This window comes from Dreissena polymorpha, chromosome 3 (genome assembly GCF_020536995.1).
Source record: "Dreissena polymorpha isolate Duluth1 chromosome 3, UMN_Dpol_1.0, whole genome shotgun sequence".
In the NCBI taxonomy this organism is placed as follows: domain Eukaryota; kingdom Metazoa; phylum Mollusca; class Bivalvia; order Myida; family Dreissenidae; genus Dreissena; species Dreissena polymorpha.
The window spans coordinates 120518638-120541645 of NC_068357.1; the positions used below are offsets into that span (position 1 = coordinate 120518638).

Consider the following 23008-nt stretch of genomic DNA (forward strand, 5'->3'; position numbering starts at 1 on the left):
GTAGTGGGGGACATATTGTTTTTGCCCTGTCTGTTGGTTGGTTGGTCTGTTGGTTGGTCTGTTGGTTGGTCTGTTTGCGCCAACTTTAACATTTTGCAATAACTTTTGCTATATTGAACATAGCAACTTGATATTTGGCATGCATGTGTATCTCATGAAGCTGCACATTTTGAGTGGCGAAAGGTCAAGGTCAAGGTCATCCTTCAAGGTCAGAGGTCAAATATATGTGGCCAAAATCGCTCATTTTATGAATACTTTTGCAATATTGAAGATAGCAACTTGATATTTGGCATGCATGTGTATCTCATGGAGCTGCACATTTTGAGTGGTGAAAGGTCAAGGTCAAGGCCATCCTTCAAGGTCAGAGGTCAAATATACGTGGCCCAAATAGCTTATTTTATGAATACTTTTGCAATATTGAAGATAGAAACTTGATATTTGGCATGCATGTGTATCTAATGGAGCTGCACATTTTGAGTGGTGAAAGGTCATGTCAATGTCATTCTTCAAGGTCAGAGGTCAAATATATGAGGCTCAAATCGCTTTTTTATGAATACTTTTGCAATATTGAAGATAGCAACTTGATATTTAGAATGCATGTGTATCTCATGGAGCTGCACATTTTGAGTGGTGAAAGGTCAAGGTCATCCTTCAAGGTCAAATATATGGGTCAAAATTGCTCATGTAATGTCACTTCTGCAATATTGAAGCTAGCAATTTTATATTTGAAATGCATGTGTATCTCATGGAGCTGCACATTTTGAGTGGTGAAGGATCAAGGTCAAGGTCATCCTTCAAGGCCAAACGTCATATAGGGGGACATTGTGTTTCACAAACACATCTTGTTTTTAAATGCACCTGCAGCCGAGCGTTGGCACCCGTTATGCGGTGCTCTTGTTACACTAGTCAAACATCCAGAATTTTAACATCCAATATTAAAACATCCAGTATTCAAATATCCAGTATTCAAACATCCAATATTCAAACTATTCTCACATCCAGAATTTAAACAGCCACTATTAAAACATCCAGTATTCAAGCATCCAGCATTCACAAATCCAGTGTTCAAACTCTTCAAACATTTTAATACAACTATTTAAAATTCATCCAATATTCAAAGGTTTATGGAAACTGCGCACCTCCCAGGCTAATCAGGCTCGACACTTTTGCACATATTTTAAGTCCTGTATCTCAGAGTGATGCCAAAATGTATTGTTTTACTTTCAGTTCATTCAGACTACCATGTACTCGTAAGGAGGCAGTCAAGTGGGGAAAAAGTGTGCAGAAGTTGCCTATCATCAGTTTTGTTATATACATTGTAGATCTGACAGAAGAGTTGTCTGTGCAGCAATAGTCTACACTGCATATGACTTTATATTGATTTTATAAAAAGTATATTAATATATAGTACTATTACAGAGATATTACAGTGTTTATTTTATTTGTTTCTAATGCATTTTTGTATTTATATAACACCCATAATAGCTTTTGATGTTGTAGCTTGTTTTCCCAGTTCAATTCTAGAATATTTGTGAAGTCTTAGTTGTATTTATACAAGTTTATACTCTTAATATGTCTTAACTTGTGTTCCTGTTGATCTTTTTGTAACTTGTGTCCTTCTTATTTTTTGTTACAAAGTCTCTATTTACATTTAAAATCGAGATTTTTTTTTTTTTTAACAAAGTCTTTGTTTACATTTCAAACACCTTTAAGTCATGTTGCTGACCAACTGTAGTGTCTTTCTTGTTCAGTTCTCATTTTGGAATCTCAATTTGCGTTTTAAGTAATTGTTTAACACTTAAATACCCCTTTTGACGCTTTTGTAGTCATATTAAATTAAAGACCTTTGTTACTATATACAAGTTTTAAAGGCTTAATTTGCCAACCCTTAGGTACTAATGAGTTGCAAAAAGCATTAAACTTGAACAGAATGTGAGTAACTCTCACACCGTTCTGGTGTTATACTGGTTGCATATAGCGATTTTTACTTTACTTTTGAGCGGGAAAGGGGTAATACGTGTGATAACTACTGAAATAGGTACAAGATGATAATATAGTAAAACACATTTGTATCAAATACCACAGGACAAGTTTAAAAGCAGTGAACTTACCTTTTAAAGTATGTAGCTTGATAAGAAAATGTCAAAAGTGTTGTGACACCTTGGCTCAATCCATGCTGCATTGTTGCTATCTATCTCAATCCATGCATTGTTGCTATCTACCTCAAAGCATTATTAACTTGATGGCCTTTACCTTACCTAGCTTGTTAACATTTATATGACAACGTTCATGCTTATGTAGTTCAAAGTGTTTGAATGGAACATTTTTATATTTAATTTTTTTTATATTTAAACAATTTTGTGCAATAGTTTGACATACTCTGCTCTTTGCCAGAAAATTGTTCCTGGTTTCCCAGACAATAATGAGATGGATCAGCGTTAACATTTCTAATTTCGTTTAATTTTTCATGACATATACAACTTATATATAACTGTCACAGTAACTATCAACAGATGTGTTTATGAAGTAACCATTAACAACTGAAACTTGGACTATTTTGTCTTCCACACAGTACATAAGCCTCATATTGGAACTATTTTGCTCAATGACATTCATATTGTATTCAATATTGCATTTATGGAATAAATGACTGCACTTTACTTGTTATTGGCATTTTGTGATTACAATCGTTTCACTAACTTTTTGTCCACTTTTAAGTGCCTATTGCAATTGTTTTGATAAATTGTCAAACATTATTTAGGCTTGATAATCGTGCCACCAATGCAATGTATTTTTAAGGTAAATTTAATTTGATTTTTAATCTGAATTCGTTTCTGTTGTGTTGTATTCTGGATCTTGCCCCATTTACTGTCGATGGCAAAACAGTGTTACAAATATTCGGGTCATAAATGCTCTATGTAAATGTTTTTCTGAGAGTTCTTTTCAAACGGTGCTTGTGTTCCTGCCGTTAAATGTATCCTTCATTTGCACTTAATATTATTGTAATTATCGCAAATTTAGATTTTACAGTTTAATAAATATATTATACCCATTTTGTTTTGTATCTCGTGTTATCATTTACCGTGAAATATATACCCAAACAGGACAAAAACATGTATTGGACTACCTTGAATGTATCGATCATTTTTCTCAATACTGCCCACCATGAATTAGACTACATTGAATTAATACGTGTGCGACGTTTACTACGTCTGCCCACCATGTTTAAGACTAATGAATGCATCAATCAATTTTGCCACGTTTGTCCATCATGTATAAGAATGCATTGAATGAATCGATCATTTTCCCCATGACTACCCGTTATGTATTTTACTATCTTAAATGAATCGATCATTTCCCCACATGTATAATACACCTTTGAATGTATCTAATCGTTTATCCCACCACTCCCCACCATATTTTAGACTACCTGAAACCAAATGATCCATTTTCCTACGACTGCACACCATATTAAAAAATACCTTGAATCAATCAATCATTTCCCCACGACAATCCACCATATTTGACTACATTGAACGCATCAATTTGTTTCTCACGTCTGCCCTCCGTGTATTAGACTTCTTTGAATGAATCCATTATTTTCCACGACTGCCGACCTTACATAAGACAAAATTGAATGCAACAATCATTTTTTTCCACGACTACCCATTATATAGTTGACTACCTTGAATGCATCAATTATTTTCACATTCATTTCGTATAATAAAGCAATTTCCAGCTATGTTCTTGTAACCGAATGATTTTCGCATATGCATACAAAATAGAAGCACCACCATGTCGTCCTCAAATACGTTTTTGTCCAAACGTTCCACTCATCGCAAAACTTGGATCATACTTTTAGAGCGGTATACAATACCATCGTGTAGGAGCGGGAACAAGCATCACAAATGAAAATGAAAACGAGCGTTCGCTTATTTACATTTATAGAACAGTTTTTCGATACACGAGCATTCAATTCTCTAAAATTAAATTCTAAAGAAGGAAGAGTGATTTCTGATTGTATCCTTTTGGGTCTTCCACGAATAAAGGATAGAAGGTTACTCAATAAGCATAAACCAAATAAATACAAAACACTATTCTCTCAATCGACCAGTCGCCAAATTATCGATCGCTCCGCCCACATAGTCACGTGGTCTAGTGATTAGAAAACTCCGACAAACAGATCGCAATTGACCAGTCGCCAAATTATCGACCGCTTCGCCCACATAGTCACGTGGTCTAGTGATTAGAAAACTCCGACAAGCAGATCGCAATTATAGCGGATTACGTGAGGGAAATTCTATATTTGTAATGATGTATTATGCTCTTTTCTATAATATAAATTATTAAAGCCGCACACTAAACTAAACTGCTTTGTAAAACGTTAATACAATCATAAATACTTTAGAGAGAAATGGCGTAATCAAAATAATTGAGTTAACGGCAGACTGACTATCAGAAACGTTTCTTATACATCCGTTGTAAAAATGAGCATTTATTTCATATTGATTTTGAAATTGTATTCAACCGCTTGACAGTGAACCCGGTGGCTATTCATATATAATTTTGAAAATATTTTTATTAAATGCAAATGACATATCCATATCATGATGGGTTTTTTGTTTATTAAAAATGTTTAGATCTTTGTTTTATTGTGTTATTTTTAAAAAAGACACCGATTTTTTTATTTAGATATAAATTAAATTTTGATTGTTACCATAATTTAATACAGGCCTTATTTCGTGGTTTCATTAACAGATAGTCAAATATGCATTTTATTTCATTTATGTTTAATGCGAACCTGTTACATTTCACTATCAAAAAATGAAATGTTGGTATTACGGTGCTGTTCACGAACATTCGAATTGAATACATTGTGTTTTCTTTGAAGCGTTTAACATGGTAAAATGATAAAACGAATAAGAAACTTATTTCCATATATTTTGTTTCAATCTAAAGATATCGAATCTTAATGCTAAAAAATTGGAATGAAGTGTTTTTTCCTGTTTACCGTTTGCGTTGAAACAACCGAAAACGATTTACGCAACTGTTAGGGGGAAATAACTCATTATTTACCTTTTTGAGGACATTTCTCCTTTTGATACGAATTGGGCATTACCTTTTACACACTGTTATTTGGTTTAAACTCGCCTTGAACAATAAAAAATAGATACTCCAAATTGTTGTTTATTTGCAAAATATTTTTAAAGAGCAATCAAATGAATAAATAGAACATTCGTGTAACATGCGCACCGTTTTTGCATGGTGTCTAGGAAAATATGTATTAACAATTATTCACAGGTTACACTAACGTGTATCTTTTTCTAAGCGTGGCATTTGTGACAAACTTATGTGAACACATATTTTTGAACGCGCATAAAGTGTTATTACAATTTAACAAAAATACATTTACTTTCATCACTCGTTTATAGCAATCTTCCCGAGATTAATAGATAATATAATAGTCCATGCACATGCGATAGTATGATTTAAAACCTTATGTAAAGCGTAACGTATGGCCCTCGTGTTGGGCCGTAAGTATAGGACCATGGCATTTATTAACACAATACAAACAATGTGAACGTATCATTTATCCGACGCTACATGACTTTATGATTAGCAAAGGATACATTAAGTTGGTTTTAAACAGTGAAGTAATTATAATAAAAATATCAAACTCTTACCTTAAAAACTATAAACACCAATATGCACTACATGTATAAGCTATGACATCGGATCTGCAATAATGTGATTATAGACCTCCGGCTATAGAGCTGCAGCATAGGACTCCAGATGATGGAAGCAAGACCGCGACAAAATGAATAATTTAGGTCGTTTTGTACAATGATAACTCGTACTATGACGGCGTTTTTAAGCGACGAATGCATATTTTTAGTTCAATAAAAATGATAGCAAAAATAAAACATTGTTGAGATGCATTTTCGTTCATACGGGAGAGAAATGTGAACGAAAAGCCATTCAAAAGCTTTATCACAAGACTGCTGCATCACGCGTACACAGTTGTATCAAAGCGTAAATGGTTAACGGGAGTAAGCAAACTTAATTTCAATTGTCAGACGTTGATTTTCGTAGTATTTAGATTGAAACGAAATATTAATAGAAAATAAGTATGATATGTTGTCTTTTTATGTTTGTAACAAACAATTCTGACTTGAAGTCAGTTTGATTTTCCGTATTTTGAATTTGTTTTGTAAATCGGAATACGATAAATTATGTGTTGATTTATGTGTTTCGTTTTGTCGAATGAAAAAGAACAAACGAAAAGACGGTGTGTGAACGGATTTTGCTATTATTTTAGCTGATCGCTGTTTTTTGGCAGCGGTTGCTTCTGTAGCCTGCTATCCAGACCTTCTGAACAATGTTATTTTCCCCACTCAGTCCTACAACAAAGAAAGCTACCGTGGAGTTTTTCGTTTCCGATATTTGGCATCAGGTAGGAAATTATGGGACTCATATCTTCACCGAGTAGAACATACAATGATCATGTTTTGATAAAAAAAAACATTATCATTTACGTCATGACATCGACATTAACTATAGCATTATTAAATCTGATCCTTAAAAACTACATTGATTTTATTTATAGGGCTAAAGATAATGGCTGTGGCTGGATGGCTAGGATTGTTGGCGATATGCCTCAAGTTATAAAAGCAGAAAGTTTAGCAGAACTAATTTGTAACTTATATACTCTGCCTTTTGTTTAGTGTAAACCTATTTATTTTAACTCGATTGCATAGAAAGCCTAGTGCCTATTTGTAACTTTGTCGATTTCGTTGCATGGGTCAAGCACCAGTTCTTGATGTCTATGGGGGAGATCTGAGTAACGCTCTCACATTCTGGATCAAACCCATGACCTCCTGATCGATAGGCGGACACCTCAGAAACAATGCCATGGCGATCGGCCTTTAGTTTGCATTAGTGACAATATAAACTACATATTGGCAAAGTCATGTGGAGTTTTAAACAAACAATCAAACTAAATTTAATAATAAAACCTAGGCTAGATGATTGTATGTTGCCTATGTGATACCTTTTGTGTGTGTCTGGATGTAAGAATAGCGGTACCTGACAAACGAGCATTGAAATATACTTTGTCCTATAAGTACATGTGTGCACATTTACATTATGGCGTCAACCTGTAAATATGCCTGATTTGTCAATAATAATTCCTCAATGTGTCTGCTTAGCAGTTGTGTGCTTGGCTTTATATAAGGTCGTTAATGACCAAAGTAGTTTGCATTTTTTTATTTAAACCCTTCCATGTAGACCATTTAATTCATGTTTCGATATACATTATTATTTAAACAAAGCTTAAAAGACAATAGTATTTAGTATCAGTCTGATGACATAATGTAAGAATCAGAAAGTGGCAAGTGAGTTCGGTATAGTCGGAATGGAATCCGGTTTTATATTTCAACAATATATTTATCACAAAACACTTCAAACCACGTGTTGCAATGTCAATTGTTTTGCTATGGTTTTGTGTCCTTATTTATTTATGTGTCCTGTAATTATTGTTAATTTCATGATCATTATAGACAATTTCTTAGTTTGACTAACCTGCCCGTTAATCAAACAGTTAATGTACTAACTTAAATATGAGAAACCTTTGTTCCTACTTGAAACACATTTATATTGCCTCATGGGCATTGTCGTCATCTGTGGGTGTAACCGATCGAAATAATGTATATTGAGGTCTAAATACTTTCAAAGAGCGTATATGGTGTGCATTTAAAATAATACAATCGACATGCAATTTAACGGTAATAGCAAATCTCAATCTTATTGCCTTTTGTTATATCTTAAATTGCTAGGACAGGTTAGTTAAATATTCAAAGGATAATCTAGATATAAAAACCTAGATATGGAACAAACAGCAACTCAACAAGTAATGTGGCTACTTTGATTTTACAATTAATGTGAATACAGGGCTATATGGTGAATATGCACGTAATTTCAGTTTTTTGTTTGACCGAAATTGTGGCTGTACATACATTATTTAAAGCTAAAATTTGAAACAGTGGTTTCATAGCCACAATGGCGTGCATGCAAATAAATCATCGAGTTGAGCATTTGTAAGGGCGCATGATCATTGTGTAATTTAAGTTAAACTGGTCAGTACAGAAAAAACAGCACAATGATGTCAGCTATAGAATACATGTATATCTTTTAAAATATTGATTTGTGATAAGTTTATCTGCACTGTGAAAAAGGGGGTTACATGCACGTGCGTAAAGTGTCGTCCAGATTAGCCTGTGCTTTAAAAAAAATAATTTAAATTAAAGTCTCTCTTCGTAGCAAAATTCCAGTTTACTGCACAGGCTTATATGGGACGACACTTCACGCACATACACTAAACCTCCTTTACACAGAGCACGGCTCATATAAAATTAAAACGCCCGAAACATGCTCATCTTAGAAATTCCGGATAACCTCAGGTAGTCGTTTATTTTAGGGAAGTGGTCAATTGCCTATAACTACAGAACAATTCGCTCAACACTTGATTAAACATAACATGATCTTAACTGGGATGATCGCCTTAGAAAGGCCATTGCAAATATGAACAAAATGAAACCCTATTGCAGCGGGAGATCGTTCTTAGCATCACTTGTTGATCCTTAGGCAACATACCATTTTCCCTACAATATGTCACTGGGTACAAACATGACACACATTAAAGACCAATGAAGAAATCTCGCGTGATAGCCTTGAAACGGTCAATTAAATTCACAGAAGTAGTTGAAACCGTTGTCGGGGTTCCACTTGGACCACATTTACTCAGAAAAAGTTCAGTATCAATTGAAAAGTAACATACCATCACAATTCAAGTCAGACTGCAAAAACACATCAGAAGAGAACAGTTTACTTGGATAACGACTTATAAAGTGAAAGAGATCCAGTTGGAGATTGAACCAGCTTCCTCTGGCGAAAACCAGCGTCATCTTTAATGAGGCAGACTAGCTAAAGTCGCTAAAGAACTAGCTCAACAACAAGGCTTTTGGCTGTGACCTTATTTCACACAAAAACCAAATGCGAATAAAGGCCATAAATGCATATCAATAAATTAAAACATCTTTTTAAAGCGAGTATGCACTATTTTTATGTGTTTAATTGTAATATATAGATAAGAATATGTTACAATAACACAAAATAGGCTAGAAAAATTATATATTGAAGACGAATTCAATAAAATACAACAAAGACAAATTAGCGCCCCGAGCCGATTGTTACGAAGCTATTTCGTACATATTTTCCTACAATAACCGAAGCATTCTTCTTTGTATTAGGATCGGAGTTAGTGATCGTGTGTCGTATGAATAGATATCGTTGCAGGAAATTAAAATGATCCGTAAAACTAAATTTAGATTCACATCGTACATGCATGATATACATGCTCGCGAATTCGACTGTACAGACATTTTCGAGTTCAGAATAAAATATCTGGCTTATTTCGCCTTTTTCGAAAAATGTTCTTCTTCACTTTTATTTTAATTTATATTGAAATATATGTATAATAAGTTTTTTACACAATTTATATAAATTCATAAATATTTGTCAAAATCGTGCATACTCGCTTTAAACGTAAAATTAAATTAACATGAATTTTTAATACCTCTATTAAAACGATCTTAGAAGCCGGACGTTTTATTTAGGTTTGTTTCCTGGTTAAGCTAGACGACTATAAACAAATATTAATACTCATAAAATTCGCGCAATATATCAATATTCATAATACAAAAATACACGCAAATAAGATATTTATTGACATTTAACGTGTCGACCGAAAATTAATTATCCACCCCTCACAAATATTTGCTAAACATTTAAAAATGTTCAAACATAATATCGGACGAAATGTTCCTGCTGTCTCGTCTAGATTTAAAGATTTAGTTGACAAGTGTACTGGTCACGTGACGTAATAAAACGCACATAAAACATCCTAAGCTAAGGTGGAAAATATTCACAAGGAAGAATGCAAAGACTTTACAGTTATATAAGTTTAATGACACTCTCTAATAGAAGTTAAATATTTACATGAATACACTGCCCGAAGCAGTCCCTGGCACCGGCAAGGGGCTTCTCAACCTATGTTGGCTTCTAGATGTTCCTTGACCGACACTGCTCCGTCATGTGGCCCGAACGTGGTTTAAGGAGGTTCTCCAACCTGCTTTTAAGTCTATTCTTTTTTGTCAGTGATCGAAATAAAGTAGGGTAGCAAAATATAATAAATCCATAAACTGTCTCGAGGTTCGAGTGATATTCTGTATGGTGGTGTAAATATGATACACATATCTCACATAATGTAAACACAGGTTCAATAAAACAATGTAACTAGTCAAACTTAGACTTCAAACAATATATGAAGTTATTATATCGACAGTCCAAATGCCAAGGGTAGCATGTTCAGTAATTTACAATCTCCAACACATGTGTTCTAGTGTTTACCAATAAACGTATTGTTGATTGCATATCTCTAAATCATTTGCCATTCATAATAAACGTGTGAACATTAAGTACACCAAATACTTTTGAAGAAATTATAACTTGGCCACCTGAACGCGATCTCGTATGCGATGTCATCAATTTTGGTCAGCATATGGTGTCCAGGCGTCATAGGATTTTCATGACATTGCTTAATCATTAACGATGGCAGAATATGTTAAAGGCAGTTAAATATCCTGTCCATGGAAAACATTCAATACATGCTAAAAAAGCATAAGTGCCGATTATAAAACTGACAGAATGAAACACTTCTCTCAGGACTTCAAGTTTGCGCAGGTGTAGCCTATAGGACGTCCAATTTTATTATAATATTACTAAGTCCTCTCATATTGACGTCGCTAAGGGACATATATACTTAAAGCAATTAAACACACACATCAACATAAAGATGTGTTCCTGACTGCATTTATTTGAAATTAAACTTTTGATTGTATTATGTCACTAACCACACCATTTCCTAAAAATTAAATGACATTTAAAGTAACAAATACAAGATCTATCAATATTGATAATATTATATTACTGTTTGTTGTTCCTTGTAATATGAACATGCTCATGCATATCATATTTACTGTTTGGATAAACATGACATGGCAAACAATATATTAAATATCGTGGTAAAAAGGATAAATATCTTGGCAAACAGGACATTTACTGTATTGTTCAACAGGATATTAAATGTGTTGGCCAAATGGATAATAAATATCGTGGGAAAAAGGGAATTTAATCTATTGGTAAACAATAATTAAATGTATTGGTAAACATGAATTAAATGTATTGGTAAACAGGAAATTAAATGTATTGGCAAACAGGATATCAAATGTATTGGCAAACAGGAAATTAAATGAACGGGTAAACAGGACATCAATCTCTACTTGTGCATGTATAAATCATAAAAACGAAAGCGTTTATTTCCGGTTCATAATACAGCCTATCTATATATAAATGCATCACGCACTACTGCTTGGATACTTGTCTTGTACCGAACGAATGGTAGACATTGCGATAGAACATGGCTTCATATTATACTGATATTTTGTTGGTGTCGCTATTGATGTCATCTGCTTTGACAGAGGAGACCATATGCGCTAAATACACATTCCAGGACAAACTTGTAGATGCCGTTTTCGAGCTTCAGCACCAGGTGGACATTCTGAAGAGAGAACTTAAGAATGTCCAGAATCAACTAAATAACTATCAGCTGAGCAGGGACATGGCAACTGCTTCCATGGAAACACAACTGACCGCTGAGGATAAGCGCATTGAGGAGAAATTGACAACGCTTACCAACGGACTGCCTGGCCGCATTACCTCGGTGATGACTGGTTTATGTATGTATACTAACATGTTCCTTAATCATGCTTAACGCATACTTAATAATCAAGACGCGTAAGATTCATTTAACGCATTTGGAGTTAATTCTCGTACCTTAATTACTCCGTAAGTTTTCTGACGCTAAGAAATATGTACATATATCATGTCCGAAAGATACGTAAAACATTCACAGGGACCGAACATTTAGAGGCAACCTGATAATAATGTATAATAATTAACATAATGAAAGGAAAACATTCACACAATTAACTCATGTCGATAATTTAGTGAACTAATAACGATTTTGTTCACAGTTTTCATTTAAACAGAGGCGTATGCAGAATGCGCTTATAAACGTGCATTAAAACCGATCTACATAACACCTTAAGCAACTCGTTCAATTATATTTGATCATACATCAAAATATTAAATATCCTCTCTGTATTTATAAAAGTTATATATTTGATTCCTTATATTTTGTTTTCATTACTATTCACTACAGTCTTAACTGCATTTTTTTCTGCTAAACTAGGGTTTCTTAACGCTTAGGAACATTAAGTCTTTTGTATTTTAACATTTGATACTTTATAATTACTTTAAAATTATAACACCTACATTGTTTTTTTTTTAACAAATATGAACCAAATAGTAAACTGTATAGTTTAATAACCCTGTTTCAAATGCTTGTATTACACTGCCAATGGAAATGTGTCAAATTGCATTTCATATAAATATTATGTTGTAATAATATTAACATGTAGGGCGCTTATATATCACTGCTAAAATAATATAAACGTTGACTTACGGATGCAAATATTGTTGGTTATTTTCATCATGCAATGTATATCTATTGTGTGTTTTCTTGAGGTTAAGATTTTCTTAAAAGCTTTGTGAGATAATATTACCCTGATATATATTAAGGAACAAGTCGATATAAATGATAGGAAATTGTTGAAACAGGAACTTTACTTGAAGTAACGAGTTTAGACAAAAATCTTTCGAACAAAATCAAAATATGAGCATATTTTAAAGGTTACATGTTCATAGTATGGAATCATATTTAATAATCTTAAACTGCTGAGGTTTTGATTATCATAAAGCTGGATATTTTGATCACAATAAATCATACTGGTATGATGACCTCTAATGTTACTATTTAAGTATCTTAAAATGCATTCATTCGAAACAAAGTAAGTTTTACATGGCATGATCAGCAAATTGTGTGAGTGTGTGTGTGTGTGTGTGTGTGTGTGTGTGTGTGTGTGTGTGTGTGTGTGTGTGTGTGTGCGTGTGCGTGTGTGTGTGTTTGTGGGCGTGCGTGCGTGTGTGTGCGCGTGTGTGTGTATGTGTCTTTTCTAGTTCATTGTTTGTGCCTTACTGTTTGGCAATTGGTTCATTGCTATTACTAAAGGACAGCATGCTATAATAAAGTTTCTCTTCTGGAAGTGCAGGTGAAGTTTCGCTGTGATATTTGCGTTTTGCGCTGCATATGGGTTTCTAATTTCAATACATGCTAAATAAGAGACGTTTGTTACGTTATGACTTTACTAACTTTCTCGAAATATTTATTAATATATATAGGATCGTGCACGAGTTGTCATATCATACCATATTTAATTAAACGAGTTCAGGAATTTTGTCAGTTAGCGAGCCTTTGGCGAGCTTACTAACGAATTTCCTGGACGAGCTTAATAAAACATGATATGAAATAACAACTAGTGTCAGATCTTTTTTATCACTTGCTTTTAAATGAGCAAATTAATTCAATATTTAGGCAATCATAATAATAAATCCTGAATGTTGTTTACATTTCGTGACGTCATTTGACATTGCAACGTCATTTCAGCAAAATAACAAAATGCGATTAGTCAATCGAACGAAAATAAGCCAATGAAAACGCTTAAAACGTATATTACACATGTGTAAGATAAAAATATTCGTAATGGTTATATTACATGGGAAACAGGGTATTGCATGTGATAAAAGAATTTTCCAAAGGATTGATTACATCATATAGTATTACAGTGAGCAACACACAATACATTTGCGCTATTTGATTTATGCATATAAAACTTAGTAACAACGGACTTGAGCGTTGGAAGTGGATGTGCATTGACCTAAAATATGCATTTTAAATTCGATATTGTATTGTTACTAGGATAAAATGTATGCTGATACGCAATATCAAGATTAATATATAAATAAGGAATACCAAAAAAAGAGAGCCTATTTAACAAATATCTTATTTTAATGTATTTTAATAAATCCATTTAGCGACTCCTGGTGGATCAATTTACACCCGATGGGGAAGATCGACGTGTAACGCTAATAGGACACAAACCGTGTATTCGGGTTACGCGGCAGGCAGTCATTACGGGAACCAAGGAGCTGCCGCGAACTACCTTTGCCTCACCAAGGAGCCACTATGGAGAAAATTTGAAGACACCAAACAGAGCGGAGCGCCGGTTTTCGGGGCTGAGTATGAGTTTGATCACCGGAGCAGGGTAACTTTCTTCGATAGGGAAATTACCGATCAAGATGCTCCGTGCGCCGTTTGTCAGTCTCCTCGTTCGCAATTGCTGATGATTCCGGGTCGCAACAAATGCCTGGACGGATGGACCTTAGAGTACGAGGGTTACCTCGTGGCAGGCGATATTTCGCATGCGGCCGCTTCAGAGTTCATATGCCTGGACGCCAACCCCGAAGCACTGCCAAATGACTCGGGAAATACTGACGGGAAGCTATTCTACTTTGCAGAGGCAAGATGTGGTGGGTCCCTGAAATGTCCACCGTACGTCGACGGGCGAGAACTGACGTGCGTTGTTTGCACGAAATAAACAAAAGCTGTTGATCGATTACTGGTATGAACCTTCAATATAAAGTATCATTATTTTAATGAGTTTTCAATCTCTGGGAATACTTACATGTTAATTTTCAACATTATAACGCAAGGCAGAATTTAAATAAAATATATAACATTCTTTGCTAAGAATTACAACATAGCCATTTAGAAGCATATGTGGTATGAAGATGTGCTAAATTTCAGCTTCGTATGTCAAGCAACTCACCGCATGCAAACGGATATTATTCTGCACTAAACGATTAACTTTTCCCCTAGTCTATGGACACTAGTAAGATGGAGTGGATGGTCTACATTAGAAACGTTTATCTCTAAGCTACTTCTTTTTTGTCACTGTATTAAATATTGGTTATTGATAAAAACTTTAAGTACGTTTAATGATTAAAAATTATTTTAAAGTTTTTCTTAATTGTTGGATTGCTTATTCCATCGCTGATCCGTATTTTTGATAATACTTGATTCAACGCATACGTAGATATTATTTAGTGATTAAACGTATCGCTTGGACCTACCGTAAAAAACTTATTTATTATTCTTATTTTCAAATATAAGAAATTTGTACAAAATTTGACATTCATCAGAACAAACACCAAAAAGCCAGTTCCATTTATAAAGAAATAGTATTACATTAAACCGTGTCTTCGTTGCTTTTTTCAGTATACAGGCTAGCCGGGATTTATTCAATTTATTTATTTGTTGAATATTTTTATTTCTTAAAGGTGCCTTTCGTTTGCGAATACAGTTTTAAATGTACTGTTCTAGACGTATGCTTAAATGTATTGCTTGTAATAACAATATATGTGTAGTTTTATATGATAATATTCATACACCGTCTCATTTTAATTATTTTTAATAAAATGAATGTTTAAGGAAAAGATAACAATACTCACTAGTAAAAAAGCAAAACGTCATATAGCATATCTTATACCCTTATTCAGCTAACTTTTACCTACATTACAATATGTAGTTCGATATTTTATTCGTTTTATCTTATTTAAAAATTGATAAAGGATGACTCAATTAATGAATAACTCCAGCTCCATTGTATGCGTAATTAATGTAATGTTTTATTATAAAATCCAAATTTGTCAATGAAAAAAGTAAAACTGATAACGTGCTTGAACGTTTGGTATGTAAGACATAAAATGAACATAATATTGTTTTTAATGAAGCAGATAAAACAACCTTTAATCAAAACTTATCATAGAGTGTATAACAAAATGCAAGCTGTTGGCGCTGCACATTTGAAAAGACAGTATCCATATATAATTGCATGGTTATCGTTTCTATGCATCTGAAGAACACAAATTGGAAAGGAATTGAAGGCACGCGTGTATTTTTATTAAAAATAATTCCGTCATTTTTAAAGTAATAATATATCTTATAAGCGTATCTAAAAAGACCATCGGTCTCACACAGAACAACATTTATTGATTACATTCCTATAACACACCATAACATAACAGTGGTTCAGCCAGTTAACGCATTAAAAGAAGAGACAAGAGACAAGATTTGAATAGAACAGAACTATATCAACACGATTAAGAAACAATAATGTAGATTGTTAATAATATGTTGTATTAAGATATGACGATACAAATTGCTAGATGACTGATTTACAAAAAGCGATTTTCTCACTCGCACTTGTTAAGTATTTTGCGGATACCATTCTCAACTGCTGGTATTGCAAGGTCCTCTGCAGTTAACAGTGGTGGTCAGGAAATCGTCAGAAAACCAGTTATTCGTGAATTCCACGGGAAACAACATGTGGACATCGTGCTCAAACTCAAAACCGCACCAGGCATACTTGTCGCAGCAGCGTCTCACGGCAGTAACTATGTTATCTCTGTCAATTTACGCTTCTTTCTTTAATACACATCTTCCCAGCAGAAATTACGGCATGGAAATGCTTGCGAGGCATAGCTATATTTATTATGTAAATCGAAGTCGCTGTTTAGATCAATGACTTTAGAGTGTTTAATCGACTTTAACTATTAATGAAGGATTCTGTTTTTTGTTCTATTAGTCTTAGGATGCGTTTAAGCGGTTTCTTTTGAAATTCCAAACTTGCCAGCTTGATTGACGTTAAAGCGACGACTGCAACGCTTTTAACTTAGACATTTTGCGCTGACGTGCCGTTAAGAATCTCGAGCTTGATAATAACTTTGTAATCTCGAGCACTATTATCGCATTCGACGTCAAACCATTAATATGATTCCTTAGCAATATCACTGGCTTTACGGTTTCATTTTCCACGTAATTGACCAGTCGCCAAAGTATCGATCGCTTTTATCGCAGATATCGATTTTTCACACACCCCTCAGCAAAGCTTATCTGGCCGCGATTTTGTCCGACAAACAAAGCGTGTTGTACATATGGAATGGACGTAATTATTAAGAGTTTACACAGATTTTATATCAAATGCATGATCATGACTGTTCGATCATTATTCAAAATTGTAGGTGCTATACATACTTTATAAAAGGTTATTATTTTATCTTTATTTCTTGAACATATGAACGAGTAATGAGAAAACAAACACAATAATTAGTTTAACCACACCAGGTGTGTGTTCTATAAAACGTGTTATACCGTTTGATGCACAATATTATTAAGCAGTTTGGGCAACATAATAATTGCCACACGTGCTTATTAATCTCAGCGTAATTGTCGATGATTAATAAATAACAGTATGTAGCGTGGATCTCAGAATGAAGGAACATTAAGGCATTGTTAGGTACTGTACACAAGAAAAGAAAACTATTTAATTACTTAAATGATTTCCAATTATATATTTATTTTCTGTGGATCATAAACAAAGGAAATCATTATAAATTGTTAACTTAAATATTGTTTTAACTAAAGTAAAAACAACAAAAAGGTGATTTCAACGCGGCTTAGCCAGCTTAAAGCGACTTCAAGTGTAAAATGTACGGCTTATAATACAACAACAACATATCTAATACAACATATATTGATACGGAGAGAAATGTGAAAAATGCAATTAACATATAAGGGCCATCTTGTTATAAATAAGCAAATGCATAATATGCTAAATGTATTCAATTCGAATGTTCGTGAACAGCACCGTAATACCAGCATTTCATTTTTTGATAGTTAAAAATGTAACAGGTTCGCATTAAACATAAATGAAATAAAATGCATAGTAGACTATCTGTTAATGAAACCACGAAACTAGTCCTGTATGGTTACAATCAAAATTTAATTTATATCTAAATAAAAAAAATCGGTGTCTTTTTTTAAATAACACAATAAAACAAAGATCTAAACATTTTTAATAAACAAAAAACCCATCATGATATGGTATGTCATTTGCATTTAATAAAAATATTTTCAAAATTATATATGCATAGCCACCGGGTTCACTGTCAGACGGTTGAATACAAGTTCAAAATCAATATGAGATAAATGCTCATTTTTACAACGGATTTTTCATCAACTCCCTATAAAATATGTATAAGAAACGTTTCTGATAGTCAGTCTGCCGTTAACTCATTTATTTTGATTACTCCATTTCTCTCTAAAGTATTTATGATTGTATTAACGTTTTACAAAGCAGTTTAGTTTAGTGTGCGGCTTTAATAATTTATATTATAGAAAAGAGCATAATACATCATTACAAATATTTCCCTCACGTAATCCGCTATAGGTGCGATCTGCTTTTCTAAGCACTAGACCACGTGACTATGTGGGCGGAGCGATCGATAATTTGGCGACTGGTCAATTGCGACATACCGCATTCGTGTTCTTGTCGGAAGCGAAGGTACGACTTGCAAAAGGAATTTCCGCACGAGGTTAAAACGGGATTCTTGAGCACGTAAACGCATATGCTGCAGATGAAGTTTGGGTCTACAAGTGTGAGGAAGCTCTGTGCGTTGTAACTTATCGTTATGTTCTGAAAAAAACAACACGACACTACACTACGTCTAGCGCGATTTCTGCCATCCACCCCACTCCCAACGTGGACAATTTTTCGTGAGCGTGGAAAATCATCACGATCTGAAGGTGTTTCCATCATGATAGATCGACAGTGGCTGAACACCGGAAATCGATCTCACGGTGGACCACCATGATCGCGGTGGACCACCGCGGCCTCGGTGGTTCGCGGTGAAATGCAGGTAAATGTGTATGAACATGTATATTTCGATATAGCAGAGCGTATAATTTTTTGCCAAGTTCTAGAAAATTTTGTTACATTTGTATGTACATTTGTATTCACTGTAACTTGATTGTTAACAATCGTCATTATTTACTATTGTTTCCCCTCGTTCCAGAATCATTTGACATGACGTACATCGAGCTTGAAGTACTTCATGTTTTGTTTCTACAGTTTCTGCGTGCAGATTTACTTGTTGTTTATTTAAAGAATTGACTGTTTTTGTTAAAATTGCGGAAATGCTTTCTCGTTTGTGTACGTATAACTTGCCAATAATTACATATCAACATGTTACGTGTAATTTGATGCTGACTATTTTAGTGACTTCCTCCATCTGTCTGCAGATTTTTTCATTGCCTTTTAGTAAATTCAAACGCATCTTCAGTATTAATAATCTAAAATCTACAAGTCTTCTCAAATCAAAAATGTTCGTTATAAATGTGGGGCGAGTCGTTACATGTGTATATGTGGGGCGAATCGTTATAAAACACTGGGCGAGTCGTTATGGGGCGAGTCGTTAAGGGGGCGAGTCGTTACATTAACATACAAATGACTCAAATTAGTATCTCTGTTATTACACATGTAGCATAAAATTTATGTTGTTGTGCAAGGAGTTGCTTTACAGCGATCCCGTTTTTATGAGTTTCCATTAAAAACCTGAAGGCTGGTGCGATATTATGCTACATGTAATCTTTAAAAAAAACGTTGTTAAAAAGACCATGGTATACAGAATTTCTATGGTAAATGTTAATTAATAATTAATGTGCCTTTTCAGAAAGTCCGGACTTAAACCCGATAGAGTTTGTCTGGAACCAGATGAAAAGACACGAGGCAAAGGCGAGTCCACGCACCAAAGAACAGCTGGAAAATTGTTTGCGGGAGTTTTGGGAAAGGGAAGTAACGGTCGAACTATGTAACCGTTACATAGATCACATGTTTAAAGTGCCCCCGTGTCGCAATGAATGGGAAAGCAACAGGTGAAATACCAAAACGACTGTTCAGCACAGAGCGTTTCAGAGGCAAATGTTTAAAAACACTTTGCAGGATTAGTTAAGAGTGAACGTGTATCACAGAAATAGACAGAGTTGAATGTGTAAAACATTTTAAGAAGGAAGGTTACGTGTACTTACATGTACAGTACCTGTTAAATTAGATTCCCGGACATTAATACACGTGTATTAAACTTGTTTCGTTAAATCTGTTGATAATTAGAAGTTAATACACGTTATATATGCATGTCTGTCTTAGAATACTCAGCTTCAATATTCAGTGAACAAATAGTATTAAAACGAGAGATAACCGTTCTTTGAAACACACAAATATTATTCCGTCAGACGACCAACTGTATGATGTAAGCAATATCAAAGTACATGTAAGTAAATTATTAAAGTAAGCAGTAAGCAATTCAGTGGCAATTGTCTATAAATAAAATATAGGATTTGCTTTCATTAAGAAGGTCGGATATACAAGGCGAGAACACGAATTATTCAAAAGTACAGGTTGTCCATACATGTATGTCATACAATATAGATACACGCTCTACCTTTAGCGCAATTACACATAACAAACTGTTCTTGTCCGAATCGTTAATATGTTTACGATTGATTTAAGCATAATCTTTCGTAAATATTGTTCCTTTGCCAATTGATACTGTACATGTATATCTCGGCAAAATCAGTGATCAATGACTAAAAAGGTCAATTGTTTTTCAATTGCAAAAATGGGGCTTTTCCAAATTCTATAAGTACATGTAGTAATAGTTGATAACAGATGTACATTGTATACTTTCGCTGATTTCTGTGGAGATTATTTCCAAGCTTTGCACACCGTTTTGTTCGTGAACGTTTTTTACGTGACCATTAGCTTATACTAAACGAGGTACGCTTTAAACCTGCGGAATGTAACTATGCTTATTAACCGTACGAATACATGTAGGGATAACGGCCGTAACTCAGGAGCAAGTTTTAATTCATTTTAGATTATATTGTAATATAATGGACTACAAGTAATCCTAAGCAAAACTCATAATAAGGTTTCATAACAAGTATCATTATCTAGGATATGGGCAAAGACCTACTCACCGAATGTTGACAGATTCTGACAGTTCGTTGAATTACATGACATATGCATGTTGAACAGTTTACTGAGGTTTCATACATATATCATTCTATCTACATCTTATTCCTTATAATCCTTAAATGTTACTCACAACTTTAGTTATTAATTCTCGTTCCTATGATTGTAATTCCATAAAGAATAACACTTCCTTGTCAAACAGTGTCGACCATGCTTGTAAAGTCATAACTTTATCTTTGTGATTTTAGCAAAAGACTGTGCCAAATAGTTAATGGTTACAGTAAACTATGTCTTATTGTATTTATGTTAACGATTTGCTACGGTTTTATATCAAGTTATTGTCATTTGATTGATATGCATAGATATAAAATTTGGAACTATTTCCTGATGTGCGGAAGCGTTTTGAAGAGTTCATTTGGCGCGCATATTTGATTGGATGACAGTGGTCAAATCGGCGATTCAAGCATTCTGATTGGTCGGAGCTGTCACATAACCGTTTACGGAGTCTGAGGAATTGTATCAAGGGGCATCCAAATAAAAGACGCGCCGCAGACGACTTAGGACACATTCAACTTTTCGGCCACACACCATCTAAAATTATTTAAACCTTTAACAACTTTAATAATAATAATAACAATAAAGAACTGCGATGTCGGACAAAATGTAACTATATTATATTCTTATACATTTGTTGTTTCATGTTGGTATATTTTGAGAAGTATAAATAAATTAAGTCTCACTGTTTTCATTTCTTTATTCTTGAAGACATCTATTCACAGACTAATAGTATTTTAATAAACTAATAACTACCTGGTTGATAGAAAGGAAACAGTATTTACCGACGGCACGAAACCGTTACATTGGTGTCAGAATTGGGATGCTAATATACTTTTAGCATCTCAGAACTTTTGTTTTTCGTCACCCCGGGGAAAACAGCAAGGGACAGAAACGGGAACGGCCTGACGAAAACGGGAACGGCCTGACGAAAACGGGAACGGCCTGACGAAAACGGGAACGGCCTGACGAGAACGGGAACGGCCTGACGAAAACGGGAACGGCCTGACGGGAACGGAAACAGCCTGACGAAAACGGGAACTGCATTACCAGAACGGAGCGGCTGCACATGAACGAAAACGGCTGCAATAGAGCGGGAACGGCTGCAATAGAACGGTAACGGCTGCACCAGAACGAAACGGCTGCATAAGAACGGGAACGGCTGAAATAGAACGGAAACGGCTGCACAAGAACGGGAACGGCTGCACTTGAACGGGAACGGCTGCAATAGAACGGGAACGGCTGCACTAGAACGGAACGTCTGCACCAGAACGGAACGGCAGGGACGTTAAAAGACAGAAACAGAAGTAGATGATCGTTTCCTAACTGCTTGTTGTGTAAATTTATATGATTTATGTTGTATTGTGAATAATAAAGTGCAAATTTTCAAGTTTTTTTTCTTTGTGCCATTACTTTCACATTAGTCGTACAATGGCGGAAAACAATGACCAGTCCGACTCCGAGGTTGACTTCAATGTGAACGAGAACGGAAGAGGGGAAGGTCAAGAGTACCAAGAGGGCCAATTTGATGAGGCATATGGTGGCTTTTACAGACGTGGACCGCGTCCAAACATTTAACCAGACCCTTATTCCGGAGATGAAGATTGGGACCAGTACATCGCATACTTCAAAGATTGTGCAGAGCTTGCACAATGGAACGAAAGGGATAAGTTACTATACCTTGCTACATCTCTTAAGCAGCAGGCTCGCATGCATTACAGTTCGTTACCTGTTGCAGAGAAACGGTCTTACAAACTCCTGACAAACAGATTAGAACAGAGGTTTGGAAGCAAAAGACAACAGAAACGATGGCTTTCAAAGATGCAAAACAGAATGAGGGGAAAAACAGAAACAATTGCTGCTTTTGGGGATGAAATACGACTACTGTCTCAGAAAGCCTATTCAACACTAGATCAAGAGGCCCAAGAAATGCTTGCATTACAACATTTTTATAAGAATGTTTCAGCCGAGTCGAGATACCGTTTAATGGATAAAACTTGGCA

At 34.7% G+C, this 23008-nt stretch overlaps 2 protein-coding genes across 3 annotated transcripts in view; both read left to right on the forward strand.

Annotated features, from left to right (window-relative positions):
- The window catches only part of LOC127871231 (calpain-A-like), an 89546-nt gene extending 86493 nt beyond the window's left edge, over positions 1 to 3053 (forward strand). For both annotated transcript variants that reach the window (XM_052413975.1, XM_052413976.1), the window contains one exon: positions 1228 to 3053. In XM_052413975.1, the coding sequence (XP_052269935.1) occupies positions 1228 to 1254 (27 nt within the window). In that variant the 3' untranslated portion in view covers positions 1255 to 3053. The remainder of the gene's footprint in view (positions 1 to 1227) is intronic.
- An 8431-nt stretch (positions 3054 to 11484) lies between these two features.
- Positions 11485 to 15614, forward strand: LOC127871233 (uncharacterized). The gene is made up of 2 exons (XM_052413980.1): positions 11485 to 11855; positions 14113 to 15614. Exons 1-2 carry the CDS (start codon positions 11537 to 11539, stop codon positions 14673 to 14675), a joined length of 882 nt encoding a protein of 293 aa, XP_052269940.1. The 5' UTR covers positions 11485 to 11536; the 3' UTR covers positions 14676 to 15614.
- Positions 15615 to 23008: the final 7394 nt, after the last annotated feature.